Source organism: Phycodurus eques, chromosome 8 (genome assembly GCF_024500275.1).
Source record: "Phycodurus eques isolate BA_2022a chromosome 8, UOR_Pequ_1.1, whole genome shotgun sequence".
Classification (NCBI taxonomy): Eukaryota; Metazoa; Chordata; class Actinopteri; order Syngnathiformes; family Syngnathidae; genus Phycodurus; species Phycodurus eques.
In genome coordinates, this window is record NC_084532.1 from 10,678,895 (window position 1) to 10,700,331 (window position 21,437).

The 21,437-nt window shown below is 39.8% G+C and overlaps 2 protein-coding genes across 7 annotated transcripts in view; one reads left to right on the plus strand and one right to left on the minus strand.

Annotated features, from left to right (window-relative positions):
• Positions 1-2,063, plus strand: part of pex5la (peroxisomal biogenesis factor 5-like a) — a 100,448-nt gene extending 98,385 nt beyond the window's left edge. For all 4 annotated transcript variants that reach the window (XM_061684223.1, XM_061684220.1, XM_061684222.1 and 1 more), the window contains one exon: positions 1,033-2,063. In XM_061684223.1, coding sequence (XP_061540207.1) covers positions 1,033-1,234 — 202 coding nt within the window. In that variant the 3' untranslated portion in view covers positions 1,235-2,063. The remainder of the gene's footprint in view (positions 1-1,032) is intronic.
• A 7,612-nt stretch (positions 2,064-9,675) lies between these two features.
• The window catches only part of usp13 (ubiquitin specific peptidase 13), a 54,046-nt gene continuing 42,284 nt past the window's right edge, over positions 9,676-21,437 (minus strand). For all 3 annotated transcript variants that reach the window (XM_061683391.1, XM_061683390.1, XM_061683389.1), the window contains exons 18-21: positions 18,481-18,653; positions 15,391-15,580; positions 11,686-11,770; positions 9,676-9,797 (exon numbers count right to left, since the gene is read on the minus strand). In XM_061683391.1, coding sequence (XP_061539375.1) covers positions 9,701-9,797; positions 11,686-11,770; positions 15,391-15,580; positions 18,481-18,653 — 545 coding nt within the window. In that variant the 3' untranslated portion in view covers positions 9,676-9,700. The remainder of the gene's footprint in view (positions 9,798-11,685; positions 11,771-15,390; positions 15,581-18,480; positions 18,654-21,437) is intronic.

Sequence of the window (21,437 nt, forward strand, 5' to 3'; positions counted from 1 at the left end):
GAAATTAGGAAAAAAAGTTTGAGTGAGACAACGTTGAATCCTTAGAGCGAAACGCAAGTCATCGTCACTGCCAGACAAGTTCGACAGAACTAATCAAATGTGACCACACTTATACTTCGACTATATGCTCAGGGCTGCCTTGTCCTTATTAAAAAAAATAAAAATAGAAAAAAAAAAAACACACACAACAGAGAGTCAGGAGTGACCACACTGAAGGTCCAACCCAACAGAACGATAAAAACAAACGGCAGAAATATGGTTTGTGTATTTTTGACCATAAACATTATTTACCTATTGCTGCATTATAGAAGCCCTTTGGCAACATGTACACAGAATGATAATTATGTAGCATTTTTGGAACAATGTGATAAGGGATCCAACAGAAATGTCAATTAGTAAGACATCCACGTTGGGATATGACATGATGTTCAGAAGATGAAGTATGTGTCTCAGTCGGGCAGAGAGAAGTCATTGGTCACAAAAATGAAAGGCACCAAACCCCAGACACAATACAAACAGCAACAAAGTCAACAGGGAAGCATCTACTTGAATTTATGAAACAAAACCTGATCAGGTCTCACAATGATAACCAATTATGACACATATTACTCAAACATTGAGCGCTATGGTGCTATGACTGGCCTTAATAAAGAGAAGCAACCATAGCGGAATCTCCATAAGTCAAATGCCCCCAACGTCACATGATTCTCTCGTTAAAGAGTGTCATCCAATTTATATTTTACACATTCGTAAGAGTTAAGTTCAAATTTGATTTAAAACATCGGCTGTACTGTTAATTAATGTTTTGTGAAACTTCAGTGACAGTCTGACACAGATTATTTCCATTTACCGAGACATTCTTTTTTTCATTTCTTATGCGCAAATGGTTTTCAAATCCGAACATCCGACGTTCAAGACGGGTTTGTGTTTAACCGTTGAGGTTTTCAGTGTCAAGGTTAGGCCCGGAGAATCAGGTTTTATCATAAATGAGGCAGCCCAATTAAACATGAGTGATTGTACTTGTTTCCCCAGAGAGGCGGCCAGAAACTTCCTGACGGCCCTCAGCCTTCAGCGGAAAAGCCAGAGTCGGCAGCAGTCACACCAGGTCATGTCTGGAAACATTTGGGCCGCTCTCAGAATAGCTTTGTCCATGATGGACCAGCCCGAGCTCTTCCAGGCTGCAAACATTGGTGACCTGGATCACCTCATGCGAGCTTTTAACTTAGACATATGAGGAATAGTAACGTCGCGTCGACCACATTTCCTCCTCTTTCTTCTAGCCGGTAGCTGAAAGCCCAAAGTGGACACATCAGAATGCAGTGGATGTAATGCACGAGATATTAGTCTGGAGTTTGTTTTGTTTGTTTGTTTTTTATGGACGTCGTCCAGCCCAGTTACCTTGGAGCAATTCTGAGGACAACTTCTTCCAAGTGACTGCTTTGTGACAGATTTGCACTGCAATTTGCAAGTATCCTGAAGAGCACAAGGACGGGCGAAGATTGTACGAGCAATGCCTTAGAGAATAGATCAATTAAAAACAGGCTCACTCATTGGAACAGAGCTGAACCAGGAGAGAGCTCACAGAGGGAACGTCATGTTCAGTTTGCTGTTGGCACACAACCGATGACGTTTTGTGAAAACAAAGCTTTCCAAACAACTCAGTTACTCAGAAAGACTCATGGGCGCTTTGATTGAGCAAATGAAAACGACTGCACCGTATAACCTGAAGTTCACATTTCTCTTCCTGGCTTGAAATAACGCTCCCGCATGACTTTTCAAAAGTTTCCCTTTTGCACTTGAGACAAACCGGTAACCTCCTCCATCCAAGTGGAATGTGCAAGCCAGGTTGTGTAAGCCTTACTCAAAAGCATGCCAACAAGATTTATTGATACTATTTTTATGGCAACACAAAAACATGAAGCCATTGCATCCCATTCTATATATAATATTACCAGACTGGTTTCACTTTGTTGATTTACTGCCGTCTTCTAAACTTGAAATCTTTCTGAGCCGTTAATTTGTTGTCGTTTTCTCATTTGACGAAGTCTCAGTTTTACTTTTTTTTTTTTTTTTTTTTGTTGAAATCTTTGTTCACTTCATGTTAATGGTTCAAAGAACTTTACTTTGCAGCTAGGCAACACAGCTTTTAAACCTTCAAACTTTGCCTCTGACATCAGGCATCCTTTCAATACAGATTTTTCGCCAGTACATCACACTCACGTTTCAAGCGGGAACTATCGTTTTCACCAAGCAGTGCAGTTCAAGGTTAAGGTTTGGATAGGGTACTCTCACAGAAGGATAGAAAAATATAGCACTTCGACAATTATATACCAAATCACACTGTTCTGCTTGGTGGAAATAAGAGTTTGGTCACAAATAAATGACTGTAAGAAGCCAGAAAAGTCAAATACCCTAAGAAGTTGTGTTATATGTCTTCTGCAGAGGCATCATCTAAAAGTTACTCTGTGAAGTCAGCAACGTCCTTTCCTTTTCAGTAAAAAGGAGGAAATGATAGCTCATCTGCTTTACTGAACATTTAGCTCAGCGTGGCTGCGGCCCTGCCAGGCTGAAGATGTGGATTGGTGATCGGTGGGGGGGGGTGTTTTTTTTTTTTTTTCTGATCCTATGCAAAAGGTCATGTTTTATGTTTAGCGGACCTTAAAAAAAACAACTTGCTCAGAATGCTATCAGGGGAAGCCAGAGCCGAGCGCTTGAGCTATTCATCTTTCCAATCGTGCAGTCGTGTGGTCACAGGGTGAATAAGGGCAAGGATTTCATTAGGAAAGTGACGTGAGACAATAACAGCAGATAAACCCAAATCTGAAGATACACGCAACACGATCCATTAAGTTTTAGCCTGTTGTGGCACGTTGTGTAATGGGGTAGTGTTGTTTTTGGCCTCGTTTCCACCTCAAACGTCAGAATTCTATCAGTGCTCCACTGCAGATTTTCCCTGTGAAAGCATGTGGGATACCTTTTGAAAAAGAACACCAGAGTACTGACAGGAAACGGAACTGATCACATCGCAAGATTGTTCGGTGGTAGTCAAATGTGACGCCAGTGGGTGAATGACCTCGTGCTGTCACGAACTACGAGTTGGTGTTGCAACAAGGAGGAATCGTCTGAAGCAGGCTGCCAAAATCCAATAATCATGAGCATATCGTATCCAATTTTTGCCTGCACCAGACTCTTCGCTCAACTAAAAATCCAAAACTAAAGCTCAATCTATTTGGCCTCTTCTAAAATATTTAGCTTAGCTTTTTACATGCGGCTATGCCTCCCCTATTTTGAAAATCACAGCAACATGAACAAAATATTTGTACAATCCGGTCTTTTTATGGGGTCATTCACATTCCCCAGACACACCACCAAACAAAATAGTACTAAAGATAAATGTACTACTATAATGATTAATGTGTCTCAATATACTCACAAATGTACTTATTCAGTGTGGAATCTGGGCCCGTTTAGTTGAAACAAAGGTTTTTCTTTCTGTTACTAAACGTCACTGGCATAGACAGATGAACCCACATCCATTGTTTGGAGTAAATAACAAATACATTTTCGGACCATTGAAGTGAATTTGGATCATTTCCCAAGGTACACCTGATGATCCCTCACATCAGAACTAATGTGCCTGGCTCAGTGGTTGGGAATCACTGCTCTACTTTCCTGGCACGTTCAGTCAGAGGTCACTGATGTCGGCCTGGCTTGCAATATCTATTCTAGTTCATTCCCTTGTCCTAATGTACACTAGTTGATGAGGCGCAATCATGACGAGAACAAGAACAGACATTTTCAGAAAAGGGCTTTTCCAAAACAATTCCCCACAAAGTTGGAAATTCTCTAAAAGATGTTGAGAAGATGAAAAATGTAAAATTAGAGGGAATAAAGGGGTGTAACCAACCCTAGATTGAATAATGAATTCGTTTTGAGATGTGTTCTAATATTTCTGGTCACATAATTAATATACAGGGGGGGGGGGGGGGGGGGGGGTCCTGGTTTTACGACGGTCCCGACATGTCACTTTGAGGTTATGAACGACGCACAGTTAATGCTTTATTCATTGTTTTTCATTTATATTTATGGCCAGACAAGTGTTTTTCATACATTTACTGTAATGATGACTTTACTACTGCGTTAACCTATGATTTATGTGCGCCATAAACTGAGGACAAACTGTATAATCTACTGTATGTGCATGCAGCTGCAGCATCTACAGCCAGGGATGGAAACAGTTTGTGATCAGCAATGAAAGCAATAGTTAGGTGAGACCACCAGAAAGAGTTTTTTGGTCCCTAAACCATTTTTAACTGATCCCCTCCCCCATTGTCCTCATTGTTTCAATGTTGTACTTAAACGCGGCCACATAGAAATGGCAGAATGGCTTTGGATGAGTCTTTTGTGCCTCTGTGTCACAGCTGGCCAGCACATCGGTTTGCTTTCACCAGCCTCACCCACACTGTCCTACATGCTGACATTGCCAGGTAGCCACACAACGGCCACCAATACAAGCACCTTTCTTTTTCTTTTACTAGACATATGGCAGTCATTTACAAACCTGTCATTTTTCAGCTCTGGATGAAAACTGATACGATGATGTCTGTTTCCAAATGTACAAAATGTTTTGTGATCGAGGCCTGCAGGCCTTTGCTGTTTTTGCTCGAAATGAAGAAGTTATTTTTTTAACGAAACCTTTGATGGCATACTGTATCGCATCGAGTGTCAGTAGAAGCGACTTGTTGAAGCCTCTCAGGTGAACTATCATAGAGCATGCGCCTGAGGAACAAAACGAGCTTGATCGCATGCCAGATCCTTTACATTGAGTTTGTGTGCATGAATAACGAGGAACTGCTTTCTTTTATTCCCAGTAACTTGTCAACATAACATATTGTATTACATTTCATTGCAATATGTTTGCAATTAAAAACTGCATCCTAGAGGGGAAAAAAAGGTGAATATACATACATCTATATACTGTAAAATGCTTTGGTTAGAATGAGCAGCTGCGCAAGGGAGACAGAATAAACACACACACTAACTATGAAGCTCACTAGTACGTTACTACAATCACAGCTATATTGCTAGGAATTTTGGAATTCTGACTTGTACAAAACTACCGATAACATTTTCTTATAACCCCAACTATTGGAATGATACATTTCCCCAAATGTTTTAGTTGTTGCAATTAATCATGATTATTTGATCAATAAATGAGTTAAACCCATTTGCATGACACCTAATTAATTACGGTGTCATAAACATTTTATGAGTGCAAGAATTTAGTGTCAGAAAGACGAGGATGACCATTATTTCTTACTTACAGTACATGGCCACAAAGGCTATAGCTAGCAAGATGATATTAAAAGTACTGTGTTACAATCTCAAATCATGAAATGCGTGACGCAGAACTAGGGCCAAACTGAATATACAAGTGACAATACAAGAATAAAGCCATAGACTTACAAGAAGAAAGTTACATTTTCTGAAAATTATTTTTGATATACATATGAATACACTTAATGTTATCGGAAAGTTGGAATCTTACCATAAATCATCAAAAACATATATATATATTTTTTTATTATTATTTTTAAGCAGACTTAAATCTTAATTTTATGGGAATAAAGTCATACTTTTGAAAGAATAAAGTAATAATATAACAAGAAAAAGTTTGATTTTATGAGAGAAATGTTGATTGGCTGGCGACCGGTTCAGGGTGTACCCCGCCTCCCGCCCGAAGATAGCCGGGATAGGCTCCAGCACGCCCGCGACCCGACTGAGGAGAAGCGGTAAAGAAAATGGATGGATGGATGTTGAAATATTAGGACAATCTACCATTTTAGGATCAAATTGCTATTTTATGATCAAATATGAGAGAATATGAGAATAAAGTTGTTACATTGCAGAGAAAAAGATTGTAATGTACAATGCAGTACTCCTTTTACAATGCCTAGATGTTACAAAGAAAGAAAAAAAAAAACATTTTATTGGGAGAAAAGTTGAAGTAAGAAAAAAAATGCAATTTGAAAAAAACTAATTACATGGGGGAAAAAAATAATGTTTGTGTAATACAAGCTTTAGCAAACATTAAGATAAGGACTAAGTTTAGCAGTGTGGCCCAAATACTTCGTCACCTGACATAAATGAAACAAAAGAGATTTATGGTCCTCCTTTTGAATCTGCAATGATATTTTTGCAAAAACCAACAGTACAGTGTAACTAAATTCTGCTCTTAAAAATAACATATGTTACCCGTCCTATTTATCCATGTGATGAATTAGTCACTGAATTCTAAACTTTGGCTTGATTTTATTTAAAAATCATTCTCTTGCCTTATGACTGTCAAAACAAATCTATAAATGTGCCTCGTCATTTTCCGTTACATGTCAAGTTCTTACACTCATTTAAAGTTTTTGTCAAAGGGTATAAATGGTTGGGGTTTATGAGAGTTATCAGTATTTTTGTCCTCGTACAAGTGTACAAAAGGCATTTTGCTGTTTTGTTTAGCCATGCATCCTACATGTGTGAAGCAAATGATATTTTGATGGGACAACATTGAAATGATACACTTTATATACATCAATTCATGTAGTTCGACACTATAATGCATATTACTCTGTATAATCATAATGAACGCATTAGAACCTTTAAAATGAACAATATGAAAGTAATCTTTTCAAAAAATAAAGTTGTTATACGTACAAATTCCATGTGTATGTCTTTGTGTTGTTCTAGGAGAAAAGGCTGCATGTGCCTAATACAGAAAAAATATGTAGATATTTGCATTGGTCACTTCACCGGTTTCATGCAAAAGCCAACACTGGAGTTTGTATCTGGATAGCGGTCAAATGCTCCATGTCGCCATTTCAAGTTAGTTGTGCTGCTTCTGTACTTCTAGCAACATGCTACATTTTGTAAATTGTGTTTTATGTCCTAATTGCATTCTTTTGTGATAAATGTGTCAGCACCAGGCAGCAACATCATGCGAGGAAAGAATAATAAGTCAATACAATTCTTCAATGTTGTTGGTTTGAACTGTGAGTTGCATTGACAGAGATCCGATTTTCCCACCATGTAAATGCGGCCTTAAACAATTCCGATTACTTTTTCAAAAAACTCCAAACAAAAGGCAAGAGGGGACAAAGTGTTGTTTATTAAATTACCCAAACATCGTAAGTAAACAGTGCCATTGAGCATACTGGCATGTCTCTATTCACATACGGCTAAGCCATATCTGAATAAAGGCATACATTTCAAAAGTCGACGTAAAACAATCTCTTGAGGAAAACTAAAATCATTTGCCCAAATCTGTTTCTAAAAAGGCAACAAAGAACCACTTGAACATTTAGTTACATGAAAAGAAAGCCCAGCAAAGTACAGCCTTGCAATCCAAATAACTAAAATGTTAACGTTTAGTGCACATGCTAACTGTGGAGACGAATTGAACCGTATCTTGAACAACAGCTGGAAGGGTAAAACTCAAACAAAACATACACTCGCGATAATATGATCGGGTGCTTGGAGATTAACAGAATATGACATGACAACAGAAGATAAGAAGATATTCAGCACTCGACACCGTCGAGATGACTTTACCAGGCGGCGGCCACTGATCACATGAGAACCTTCCATTCGACACAGGGGATGCAAAAGCGAGCCGGGACTTCCGTAGAGATGCTTGATCATTTTCTCACTGCCTCGGGAATTGTTATGTTGAGATAGACTGTATTTAAACTTGCTCAAGGACCTTGTAGGCACAGCGTTGTTGAAGGGAAGCACTGCTGAAATATTACATCGGCCCTCAAGGGCAGACACGTCAGAAACCTGAGATACGACACTAACCGGTATTGTGATATGTGGGTGTCTATTTCCTCTTAAGAAATATGAATCTCAAGTCTTGAATATGAGCGCAGGCTAAAATCCCGTTAAGGATGTGAAGTACTGTAACGTATTTACCCATATAATTTTCTATTATTTACCCAACGGCAGAGAGTTCTAGTGTCGATCGTGAGAAGGCCAGCACGACATCCCGCAATCAGATAATAAGACACGTGTGATGACGTCAGTGGAGTAGTGTTGCGAAATTGCAAACCCCGGTCCCAGTAGTCCGACATTCCGTTTTACACAGACGTCGTCCCGTCTCTGTTATGCATTTCATGCTACCGCCAAAGATGACTTTGTACCATCACCATTCCGCGACCTGGAAAACAGGCGGGATGGGAACCTTTCTCTCCCAACACCTTGCTGCACTCGCTTTCTCTTTAAACTTCAGATTTACAGATGCGGTGCGTGTTTACTACTGTGACACATGTTGGTATCAGTCATAATAAAGGTAATTACAGCTACCTGCTGTTATTCTTTCCTTGAGGTAAACAAAGGAAGTGTTTATTCATCCACACGGATGCACCAGGTGAATATTCGGGATATGGCATCTATTAGAGCGGAAGCCATCATTTGAGGAAATACGGTACATGTACAGTGAAAGTTCAACATTTGCCTATTTGCAAAGTATGTCAAGGTTAATTGAGGCGTTTCCTTTGACATAAGTGATGCTTTCTTGCGGCATTGATATGTAATGACAAACCTTTTTTGGGGGCGTATCAATTACTTGTGGATTTTCGAGTCTAACTACGTGGTGCGTGCGTATTAAAACAAATCTCTGTTGTTATTGTTTCAGGTTTACACATTCAGTGCAGGTCTGTACAATCCAGTAGGTTTGCTTGTAGTGCATATTGCTTTGGACAGGAATATTGTCTATTATAAATATAATATTTATGTATATATATATATATATATATATATATATATATATATATATATATATTTTTTTTTTTTTTTTTTAATTTATTATTTATTATTTTTTTATTTATTTTTTTAAACTGCTGAGACATTTGCCTTTCTGTATTAAAAGACCCAAAGTGTAGTAGCAAGGACCTCAATATAATAGAGACGTTCTCTCACGGGTTTACAGTAGTAATGGGAGTTGACATTTAAATCACAATCACATTCACTTCTGTGTAGCTACTGTAGACTCTGCTTGGGCATGGGGTGCAAAATATTATTGATTGAAGAAAAAAAAAAGTGCTTTCAGTGAAGGAAAATACTATAATTTTGAAGAAAAAAAAAAAGTTTTTTGTTGGTAAAAGTGACAAACTAGCACATTAAATTGCGTCAGGGTTGAGCTATTATGCGGCCACAGAAAGGTCTGCTTTGTCCACTGTCCAACAATATCAATTTCAAGGACCTATCTGAAATAAAAAGAAAGGCACGAATTGCACATTTTTGACATCCCAGACCATGTTGGTGTTAAGCACTGGCACTACCTTGATATATTGCAATACATTTACAAAATGTACCTTTTAGAAAATACTGCCACGTTATCTGAAGGCATCTAACGGGTACCAGTGAGATATGATGTTGCACGTCTTTGGGGGTAGAGTACGCCAGACATTGCACACATCCCGCTGTCCAACAACAACAAGCACAAACGCACAAAAAGAGCACATCGCTTTCCCTCACCGCCCTCGTGGTTAAGGCAGGTAGATGGTCTGAAGTGATATTTCCATGGTTACCACTGAGCCTGTTGGTACCGTTGGGAGCCATTCTCCCAGGATGGATGACAGTTGTTCATTGGTTGGGAGGGGTGAGGGGGTTTGGGGGGGGGGGGGGGGGGTGCTAATGGGTGCTAACTTTAACTTTAACTGCTTGACAGTCGATGGTAAAAGTAGATGTAGCCCAAGTCCTTTGGAGGCCTTTCTGATAAACACACTTTGTGGTCATTGTAGATCACCCACCTGCACAAAGAGGCACACGTGACATCATATCATGGCTATTTAAAAAGAGATATATTATAGAACTTGACATATTATTGTGTGTATAAAAATGCACAACCGAGAACAGTGGCACCTTGATATACAAGTGACTCAATCATCAGAATCATCTTTATTTGCCAAGTATGTCCAAAAACACACAATGAATTTGTCTTGGAGCAGTCCGACAACAGACAGTCAATTTACAGAAAAACTTTGGAGACAGAAAGACATTGACAAAAAAAAAAAAAAACAGTCACTGAGCAGTAAAGGGTTGTTAGTTATCTGGTAAGTCCTCTAGCGCTTAGAGCAGTTCAAATGACTAATATTGCAATAGTCCGGTGCAATGACCATTGTGCAAAGGGCGCCGAGACTTCAAGGAGTGTATGCGGTTTAAAGTGACGAGTAGTGCAATAGTCTGGGACAATGTTGGTTGCGCAAATGTTGCAGATACTCCTCAATTAGTGTTCAAATGGAGCAGATGCTACTCTGGCATGAGTGGCCAGTATATGCAAATAGTGCAACATGGCGAGACGACTACAGTGAGAGCACGAGTAATACATAATTGGCCCCACAGAAATGTGACAACGAAGTCAAGTCAAAAAAATTGCCAGCATGTTGTCATGAAATTGTAGGTTAGGTGTTTAAGAAGTTGATCGCAAGAGGGAAGAAGCTGTTCTGACTTTGTCGGGGCAGTGTAGCTTTGCCTTAGGAAAGTCTGTTGAGTTGATGCCAAAGAACAATGCAAAATTCCATCCTAACAAATAACATCAGTGTTGGAGTGTTATAACGCTCACTTTTCGGCTATTCGAACACACGCTGTGGCACAACATATGTAGCCAGATAATATAAAGTTGCTGATGAGCATATATTATTATATTATTATTATTGTTTGTTGTTTCGGTGGGGGTGGAGGCGTATTTGTGTTTGCCGATGTGTGTGCAACACCACATACAGGTCCACACAGTAGACCGCATTATGGTAACGGGATCTGGACTCGCCATTGGCCTGGCATTAGGTGGGAGGCGAGATAAGGGCTGGCTGATTTCATCAAGACAATAATAGCATGTGGAACGTCCATCCATCCATCCATCCATCCATTTCAACACCGCTTATCCTGGTTAGGGTCGCGGGACGCTGGAGCCTATCCCAGCTGACTTCGGGCGAAAGGCGGACTACACCCTGAACTGGTCGCCAGTCAGTCGCAGGGCACATATAGACACGGACAACCATTCGCACTCACATTCACACCGTCACTGAGTGGGAACTGAACCCACGCTGCCTGCACCAAAGTCAGTCGAGTGTACCACTACACCATCAGTGACTGCATGTGGAAAGTGTAAACTATCATTTTTTATCGTAAGGGGTATTTGGGGAAAAAAAGCATGCTACAGACATGTTATTAAATACACCTGGGAGCTATTGTAAACTGTGCGACAAATGCATAACATGGCTCCTTTAACTATTTCATTAAATTAATTCTATGATAAACCCAACGACAACGCAATACGCTTAAATATTTTGCCCCTAAGGTGGCTTCGGCAACTTATCGAGTGGGCAACTGACTTTCTAATATAAGTTGTTTTGTTGTTGTTGTTGTTTTGATATCAGCATAAAGTCCCCCTTGCATTATATAAATCAGACAGAGAGGAGAATAAAATATTATTATGCGTCAAGAAATAAAGGCTTCTCTCGTAATTAAAAAGCCATTATTGCAGCAGAATGGTGAGAAAACAATTTGTTATCAGACATTTTCAACATTAATACAATTCTGTCTGTTTTGTAAAAAAAAAATAATAATAATAATAATAATATAAAATAATAATGACTCAATACAAGTACATTCGAAAGAATGCATTGTTTTTCAACTCACCTTCCTTCCTTTTTAATGTGACAAACATAGTGTCCAGACATTGTGGACGCTCCCATGTGACTGATGATGGCGAAGAGCTCATAACCTGGGGTAAGAAATTGACACTGTTTAGAATAAAGGCAACAAAAAATAAATGTGAATATTGCCGATCATTTATAAGCAATAATACTGACTTTACAGAGCCCTCTACTCAAACATCTAGAATGAAAAAAAAAAAAAAAACAGTTTCTAAGCATTCTTCCCATCCATCCATGCATTTTCCTTACAGCTTATCCCCACTAGGGTCGCGGGCTGCTGGAGCCTGTCCCAGCTATCTTCGTGTGGGAGGCGGGGTACACCCTGAACCATTCGCACACACATTCCCACCTATGGCCAATCTAGAGTCTTCAATCAACCTACCACACGTGTTTTTGGGATGTGGGAGGAAACCGGAGTGCCCGTCGAAAACCCACGCATGGCATGGGGAGAACATGCAAACTCTACACAGGTGGGGCCAGGATTTCAACCCCGGTCCTCAGAACTGTGAGGCAGATGTGCTAAACAGTCGCCCGCTGTTCCACCGCATTCTTCCCAATGTATCTTTTTTTTTTTATTATTTAAATATCTTAATGTTTTTATAACTTACTGTTGGGATACATGATTAAATATTTAGATTATATTGTCTATTTAATTTATTTCTTTATATTTGCATCAGTGGAAAGGTCAACAATTTCATTGTGTGTGTGTTACACAGTGCAGACATGCAAACACCAAAGGCATGAAAAAGGTGACAAAAAAAAAAACATTGCAGAGAATTTTGCTTATTTTAACATAAATTAAGCAATCTGGAAGACTTTGAAGAGTACAATAAGGAAAAATAAATACATTTTCTTCACGCAGAAAAACATTTATTTACACCGCTCAAATACATGATGTTCAAATTTAAGATACATTTTAATTTGCCTCATTTCTTTGCTTTTTTGTTTTGGCCTCCAACTTGAACCAGGCCCATCTCGACCAGCACCTGATGCCTGCTTCAAGCTGTGCCACATGAATACCCTCCTCCTCTTTAAGCATTCTCATTCTGGAAAATAATTGACGGAAATCATTATCTGTTTCACTTGATTTTTCACTAAAGTATTACCAACTTAGAATGCTAATCCCAAATGCATCCGCCAGGAAAATATTAACTACAATATATTTCTGTTTTTATTGGCCATTTCTGAATTTGAAGATAGTTCATTCTGTGTTGTGACATAAACCTTAACATCGCCCCGTCGCTGAATACATTTAACATCCGTAAACTAAATACAACCCCAATTCCAATGAAGTCGGGACGTTGTGTTAAAAATAAATAAAAACAGAATACAATGATTTGAAAATCATGTTCAACCTGTATTTAATTGAATACACAACAAAGACAAGATATTTAATGTTCAAACTGATAAACTTTATTATTTTTAGCAAATAATCATTAACTTAGAAATGTATGGCTGCAACACGTTCCAAAAAAGGTGGCAAAAAGACTGAGAAAGTTGACGAACGTTCATCAAACAACTGTTTGGAACATCCCACAGGTGAACAGGCTAATTGGGAACAGGTGGGTGCCATGATTGGGTATAAAAGGAGCTTCCCTGAATTGCTCAGTCATTCACAAGCAAAGATGGGGCGAGGTTCACCTCTTTGAGAACAAGTGCATGAGAAAATAGTCGAACAGGACAATGTTCCTCAACGTACAATTGCAAGGAATGTAGGGATTTCATCATCTACGGTCCATAATATCATCAAAAGGTTCAGAGAATCTGGAGAAATCGCTGCATGTAAGCGGCAAGGGCGAAAACAAACATTGAATGCTCGTGACCTTCGATCCCTCAGGCGGCATTGCATCAAAAACCGACATCAACGTGTAAAGGATATCACCACATGGGCTCAGGAACACTTCAGTAAACCAATGTCAGTAAATACAGTTCGGCGCTACATCCGTAAGTGCGACTTGAAACTCTACTATGCAAAGAAAAAGCCATTTATCAACAACACACAGAAACGCCGCCGGCTTCTCTGGGCCCGAGCTCATCTAAGATGGACTGATGCAAAGTGGAAAAGTGTTTTGTGGTCCGACGAGTCCACATTTCAAATTGTTTTTGGAAATTGTGGACATCCTGTCCTCTGGGCCAAAGAGTAAAAGAACCATCCGGACTGTTATGGACGCAAAGTTCAAAAGCCAGCATCTGTGATGGTATGGGGCTGTGTTAGTGCCAATGGCATGGGTAACCCACACATCTGTGAAGGCACCATTAATGCCGAAAGGTACATACAGGATTCGGAGAAACATATGCTGCCATCCAAGCAACGTCTTTTCTGCTTATTTTAGCAAGACAATGCCAAACCACATTCTGCACGTGTTACAACAGCGTGGGTTCGTAGTAAAAGAGTGCGGGTACTAGACTGGCCTGCCTGCAGTCCAGACCTGTCTCCTATTGAAAATGTGTGACACATTATGAAGCGTAAAATACGACAACGGAGACCCCGGACTGTTGAAGAGCTGAAGCTGTACATCAAGCAAGAATGGGAAAGAATTCCACCTACAAAGCTTCAACAATTAGTGTCATCAGTTCCCAAATGTTTATTGAAGGTTGTTAAAAGGAAAGGTGATGTAACACAGTGGTAAATATGACCCTTCCCAGCTTTTTTGGAACTTGTTGCAACCATAAAATTCTAAGTTAATGATTATTTGCAAAAAACAATCAAATTTATCAGTTTGAACATTAAATATATTGTCTTTGTAGTGTATTGACTTTTAGTCAATCAACTTTCACTTTTTTTAGTGTTTCATGACAATTTAAAAAAGCTTTTATTCTCAGCCTAAATTAGTTGAGATACGAACATAAAAGTACATGGTAAATTAAAATTACAATACAATATGAATTGGAAGAAATCTGGAATTAAAAATATCCATCCATCCATCCATTTTCTGAGCCGCTTCTCCTCACTCGGGTCGCGGGCGTGCCGGAGCCAATCCCAGCTATCATCGGGCAGGAGGCGGGGTACACCCTGAACTGGTTGCTAGCCAATCGCAGGGCACATACAAACAAACAACCATTCGCACTCACAGTCACACCTACGGGCAATTTAAAGTCTTCAATTAAGCTACCACGCATGTTTTTGGGATGTGGGACGAAACCGGAGTGCCCGGAGGAAACCCACGCAGGCACGGGGAGAACATGCAAACTCCACACAGGCGGGGCCAGGGATTGAACCCCGGTCCTCAGAACTGTGAGGCTGACGCTCTAACAAGTCGTCCACCGTGCCGCCGAATTAAAAATATATTATATAATAATAACTGTGCTCTGCTACTGAATGGTGACTAGTTCAGGGTGTGCCCCACCTCTCACCCAGTCAACTAAGATGGGCCCCAGCTCATTCATGACCCTAATGAAGATGAGAGCAATAATGATGGATGGATGGATGGATGGATTAATAATCTATATGCTCTATATAAATATCTTAACAAATATAAGAAATACAAATATAATAGGACCTTGGTTGGTAAGATACATGAATGTGAAGATCTGCTGAGTTGGTTCAGTGTGTATACTACATCTTGGTTAAGCTCAATGATCCTCCTTTCAAATAATAAAATGAGACTCAAATGTTCCTTGCAGTCGTTGCATTCGTACAAAATCAATGAGACGTAATAGTGCAGACAAAAGAAAGTCATTCACTCACGTCCTGGTCCATCTTTGACGCGCGGCCCCGACGTGTCCCTGTCTGGGGACAATGTGGAGTCACTGTGCGAGTTGGCATTGGAGAAAGCGTTGTCATTGGGCTCCGTGTCTGCCATGTTGGAAAGGGCGTCGCTCTCCTCCTCCTCCGGGTGGGTGAAGATCCAGTCGAGCGCTCTCTCAAGGTTATTGTTCTTTAAGACGAAAAAAAAAACCATGTAAAATCTACTGCCCCTTTAAATTACTTTAAGTCCCATCCAGACATCCACTCAGCCATCTTGTGAACCGCTTATTCGTTTTTTTGAAATGTGCAGTAATGTGTACAATCACTGTTCAGAAAATAAAATAAACCTGCACAATCTAATTAAATCCAATTCAAGAGATTGACCAAAAATTCAACCTAAACGAAGATAATGCTCTGTCTTGAGAGGTATTAGTTTAACAGCATGTTCAGCCTTCTGTACTTTGCAGTTGTGTACAATTTCAATGCATAATACTGGGAGGCATAGCTGGTGGTAGAGGTTTAGTCTTTTCACCCCGAAAGTTGCAGGTTCAATCCTGAGCCCTTGCGAACACAGGAAGGCCAAAGCCAAGATTCGAGGCCAGAACTTCGGAAATGACAGGCAGATGTGATGAATCATACTGAGATCTGCTTGTAGTGTTTTAGCGCAATATGTTTATCAAGCTTTTAGACTGTGCACATTATGATGCACTGCAGTTTCTCACCAATTCAAATAACAGCATGACCACAATAATAAAAAAATAAAAAAAAAACACGACTATAATAATAATCATTAACCATCTCAGGCATTATCTTCTATTTTTGCAGTGGATTTCATTCAATTATGCATATTGACCTAATGAAGTGCTTTTCGCTTACCTCCCCTGACCTATCTTACGGTAGGTAGCCCCTCACAAAATCATCTTATTCTAAATATATTTGCGGTGACACATCTCTATCTCCACTTACAGTAAGCACCTGCAGAGGATATTTTTTAGGGAGATCCAAAATAGACGTTTGATTCCTGGAGAATGTGCATCCAAGTACCGTAGTACTGTTTTGGTGGCTTATTATGGCTCTCATTCAGATCAGTGAGGTTGAAAAAAGTACCTCCTTCTTATTTTGGGCTAATCATAAATTCAGTGTTGAGCGCCATCCTCCAGCTTCACATTAATTAAAAGCAATATGTGTTTATTTGTGTACTCATACTGGAAGCACAAGAAGACAAACAAGTTCTCTCTGGTCGCTATTTCAGGGCCTTTGTAATAACCCTATTGTTATTAAGAATTGTTATTACAGTGGAACTATTGTTATATTATAACTGTTACTATTATAACTATTGCTATTTCTTATTATAGTGGACCCTCCAAAGGAGACATACACCCTATTTCTTGTCTGAAATCCTCCTATTTGTTAGCCCTCTTTCCAGTTGGCCTCTGAAAACGTGTCTATTGTATTTTTAAACGCAGACATCCCTATTAGCTTGTGCCGTAGCAGTCAACGTATAATCAACAGTACAAATAATCTATTAGTCCAGCACACTGTACATTAATAGTGTACTTACAAGATTCATTCATGCAGTAGTTACTCAAAATACATGCTACAGAGTTGAACATGGAAACAACATGAAAAAGGTCAGAGGACAAAGATGTTATGGGGTCAGTTAAAATTCCTATTTGCGTTGATTATATGTCATGTAATACATGCACATCATTTCCAGCAAGTTGGCAACTACAGTTGAGCTAAAAATGTGGTTTCTATTACATGGATTGAGCACTCCCCGAGCATAACTGAAGCTCGAGACACCGGGGTGCGGTTACTCTAGCCACCCCAAGGGCTACCGGAAGTGACGTTGCAATTGAATAGTTGGCACCGCAGCTGGTTTCAGCCTCTGCCTAACTACACCTCTATATGCAATGCTTTCTGCTCAGTCTTTCTCAAAACACGCCGGTTCGAAGTGATCAGCACAGAGTTTGGAATGCTTGCTAGGCACCCATACTTGACCAGGTTTCTTCCCCTGTCGATTGACTTTCCCTATCCACTGGCCACATATTCCTTCTTCACTTGGAAAACCCCAAAAAACTCTTGCCACTGCCCAAACTATTTGTACAACCAAATGCCACACAATAAACCATCGTGAAATCGCTAAATCATACGACAACATATATACAGCATGGAACAATAGCACACAACGCCGAATGGACAGGATGTTTGGCTAGTGTTACGTCAGACAGAGCCGTAGACCGGAAGGGGCTAGATGCAATAGCGCATTCTGAATCATATTTATCGCTTTAACTGCTGTATATCTGCTATATAATCACTTCGAAATGGCAGATGTGGTTTGTAAACGGGTTCTAGAGTTATCAAGACATTTTTTAACATCTTTGTCCTCTGACCTTTAAAGCAAAAGACACCAATTAATAATTTGAATAGATATGAAATCAAATAACGGTACTGCTAAAACAAAAAATGTATTTTAATCATCAAGCAACACCTCTCTGATGAAAAGAGTATCAAGTGGATATAAAAAATGTTAAAAAACAAATAGCAGCCATGTCAAACTCGTAGCCTGGGAGCCCCATCCGGCCCGCAACATCATTTTATGCGGCCAGCGAAAGCAAATAATTGAAGTCAACTTCCATGATTATTGCCAAAATCTGTACCAAAACTTCACATCATAATATGTAATAAATAATAATGAAATATTGCAAGCATTTTTAATTGCTTTTTTTTTGGTTAACAAACAACATTTTAAAGTAACTTGAAAAATAGTTTAACAAAGTATTCTTCTTGATTCTGGTTTGAAAAGTAGTTATCCATCATTTTGATGTGTATATAAAATACAATGATCAGGCGATAAAACATTTCTATGGATTCCCGGTCATAATGCCCCTCTGAGGGAAACGGTACCAACAATGTGGCCAGTGATAAAAATGACTTTGAAACCCCTGGTTTAGATGATAAAAATCCATGCGTACCCCTCTTAAGTAAAGGTAGAATGCATAAATATTTCTTACATTGGATATCACTAGATTGCGCAGTGACTGCATTTGTACGTCAATAATATGATCAGAGAGTGGGTGCGCAACTGACCGTGGCTTTGAGCGCCTGGATGGTGTGAGTGCGAGGGAAGCCCATCGAAGTAAGGATGGCGATGCTCTCCTCGGGGGGCGAGTTATCCAGCGGGGTGGCGCCCATGGGGCTGTCTGCACTGCTGGAAAGGCCCAGGTCCAACATAGAGGGCAGCATGAGAGGCTCTGAAAAGTCTGGAGACCATGAGAAGTAAATCATTTATCATCAAGGTTACTTGATTGGAATGAACGTAAATTCCATTAATTAATTACAGCCCCTAAAAACCACCACCATTGTTTTTGTTTTGAATAAATAACAGCACTGTATTGTGTAAAACACAAAAAACAATGAAAGGAAATTTAAAGAAATAAACTGGTGTTATCAAGCATAATTACTGCACATTGTGACAAGCCGAAAGTCACAACATCAACTGTGCATCCGCGTTGTGTACCTTCAAATGGGGCGTGGCCTAGTGTGTGGCATCAGGAACAGCGGAAGGTGCCACGCTGGTTAGTTTCTGCGAGCGTCTGGACGTGAGGCTAAGTGAACACTATCTGCTTGGAAGTGTTCTCATTTTGTACGTATTTGTGTGTTTTGGCTGTACCAGTCAATAAACTACTGAAAGTGGATCTGAGACAGCGAGTCCCCCCCCCCACCCCCACTTCACTCAAGCGTCGGCGTATCACAAAGCAAAAAACACAACACAAATCAAAAACATGGGAAAAAAATAAAAATCGACCAAGAAACAGCTCATAACTCAAAAGTTAGAGTGAACCCCATGATATTCCACAGTACGGAATTCACTGTTTTTTTTTTTGTTTTTTTTTTTAATTATATCGATGTACTGCACGGATATGAATGGATACGATCCGCCGTTATTCACTGAAAATCCAAACAAATCGCTGCTTTTGTGCTCAGGCCAACGCAATACAAGTTGCTTTGACATGGCACTTTTTTTTTTAGATAGATTTTAGTTACATTTGAAAAATAGCCGCAAAACCTGATTTTTTTTTTTTCATATTACTTTTTCCATGTAAAGCTGCCGCTTGTGATTGGCTTTCTCTGGTCATGTGCCATTGTAGTCTCAAAAAATGACATACTTTTCCAAATATGACTTCAAAGCGCCACCTTGTGGTGCAATCTATTAGTTTGTCTGATATTTTGAAAAGCTTAGACACTCATGGTTACCCTTTTGAACACATAAAAGAACATTGACTTTTGAACAGTTTCATCTTTTCAATTTTAGACTTTTTTTAATGGAACATTCACTGGGTTGTCATCCATCCATCCATTTTCCATACCGCTTATCCTCACTAGGACGAGCTTGAGCCAATCCCAGGTGACTCTGGGCGAGAGGCGGGGTACACCCTGAACTGGTCGCCAGCCAATCGCAGGACACATATAAAGAAACAACCATTCACACCTACGGGTAATTTAGAGTCTTCAATTAGCCTACCATGCATGTTTTTGGGATGTGGGAGGAAAACGGAGTACCCGGAGATAACCCACACAGGCACGGGGAAAACATGCAAACTCCACACAGTCGAGGCCGGATTTGAACCCCGGTCCTCAGAACTGAAAGGTGAATGTGCTAACCAGTCGTCCACCGTGCCACTCCTGTTGATGCATTCCTTCAAAATTAAGAAAGGTCATCAAAATGTAATCAATACTATTTCCAACGGGGTAACATAATTGTAACCAATTACATTTCCAACGTAATCTTTCCAACGCTTCTCTTCTTTGCTGTCAAAATTGCCTGTATTCCCTGTATTTATTATCTATTTAACATTTAGTATTGTGTTTAAATGCCAAAAGGCGAGTTTAATTACTTAATACCGCATGTGTGGCCTACGATGTCACATCAGGTTGTGCTCGCATGTTATTTAGGCTCGTATGCTAGCTAACACCATTGATGAGCCTCATGTGAAGGTGATTTGTTTGTGTTGAATAATCAAACTACTGAATACAGTTATGTAACATGGGTTCATGATTGTGTACATTCTAGATTTGATATTTTATGTGTGGCAAGGTGGTCGACTGGTTAGGTGTATCCCGCCACTCGCCCCAAATTAGCTGGGCTAGGCGCCAGAACAGCCATGACCCTAGTGAGGAGAAGCGTTTCGGAAGATGCTAATTTATGGCACGGCTGTCAAACTCAAGGCCAAGGGGCCAGATGTGGCCCGTGAAAGGATATCATATGCGTCAACTTCCATGATTCCTGCAAAAATATGTACCAAAATTCTAAATTGTCATGTTAATAAATAATGTTCAGATATTGCAAGCAAACTAGTTATCCATCAATGTGTTGTGTATATGTAATAATATGATGGGGTGACTAAACATTTATATGGTTTCACAGTCGTAATGGCCCTCAGAGGGAAACTAAAAAGTTGCCCCAAAACAAAAATGAGTTTGACACCCCTGCTTTATGGTCCTCTCCGTTTTAAGTGCTTTGCCACCATCTTTTGGCATTTATATGTAATTACAAATTGCTTTAGGGGGCTTGTCAATTATTTGTGGATTTTTGCTATTCGAAGCAGGGCATGTCCTTATCCCCCGTGGATAGCAGGGATTCACTGTATAACTAAGTCCTAAATTGGGACAGTCGTGAATCAAGGCACCATTGTATAGTGTCAGAACCCTTTAAAAAAATCACTATTAAGCGCTTATTTCAGCGATATGGTGGGGATTTCCGCCAGAGACAAAGAAATTCATTCCACAATAAAAGATCTGTGATTAAGCTGGGGCATGGTAGATATAGTGGGGGAATACTTTACTACAGTATGTACATTTATGAACTTGTAAATTAAAAGCATATTTATATGTGACAACGAATTATTGTTTCATTTATCTGGCATCTCTGCACTTCTGTGAGACTAAAATCAAAGTGAAGTGGCCCTTCAGCAAGGACACTGCGACTGTAATTACGGATGGCCATAAACAGCCTTCATTAATCTCGCTGTCATAAAAGAAAACGC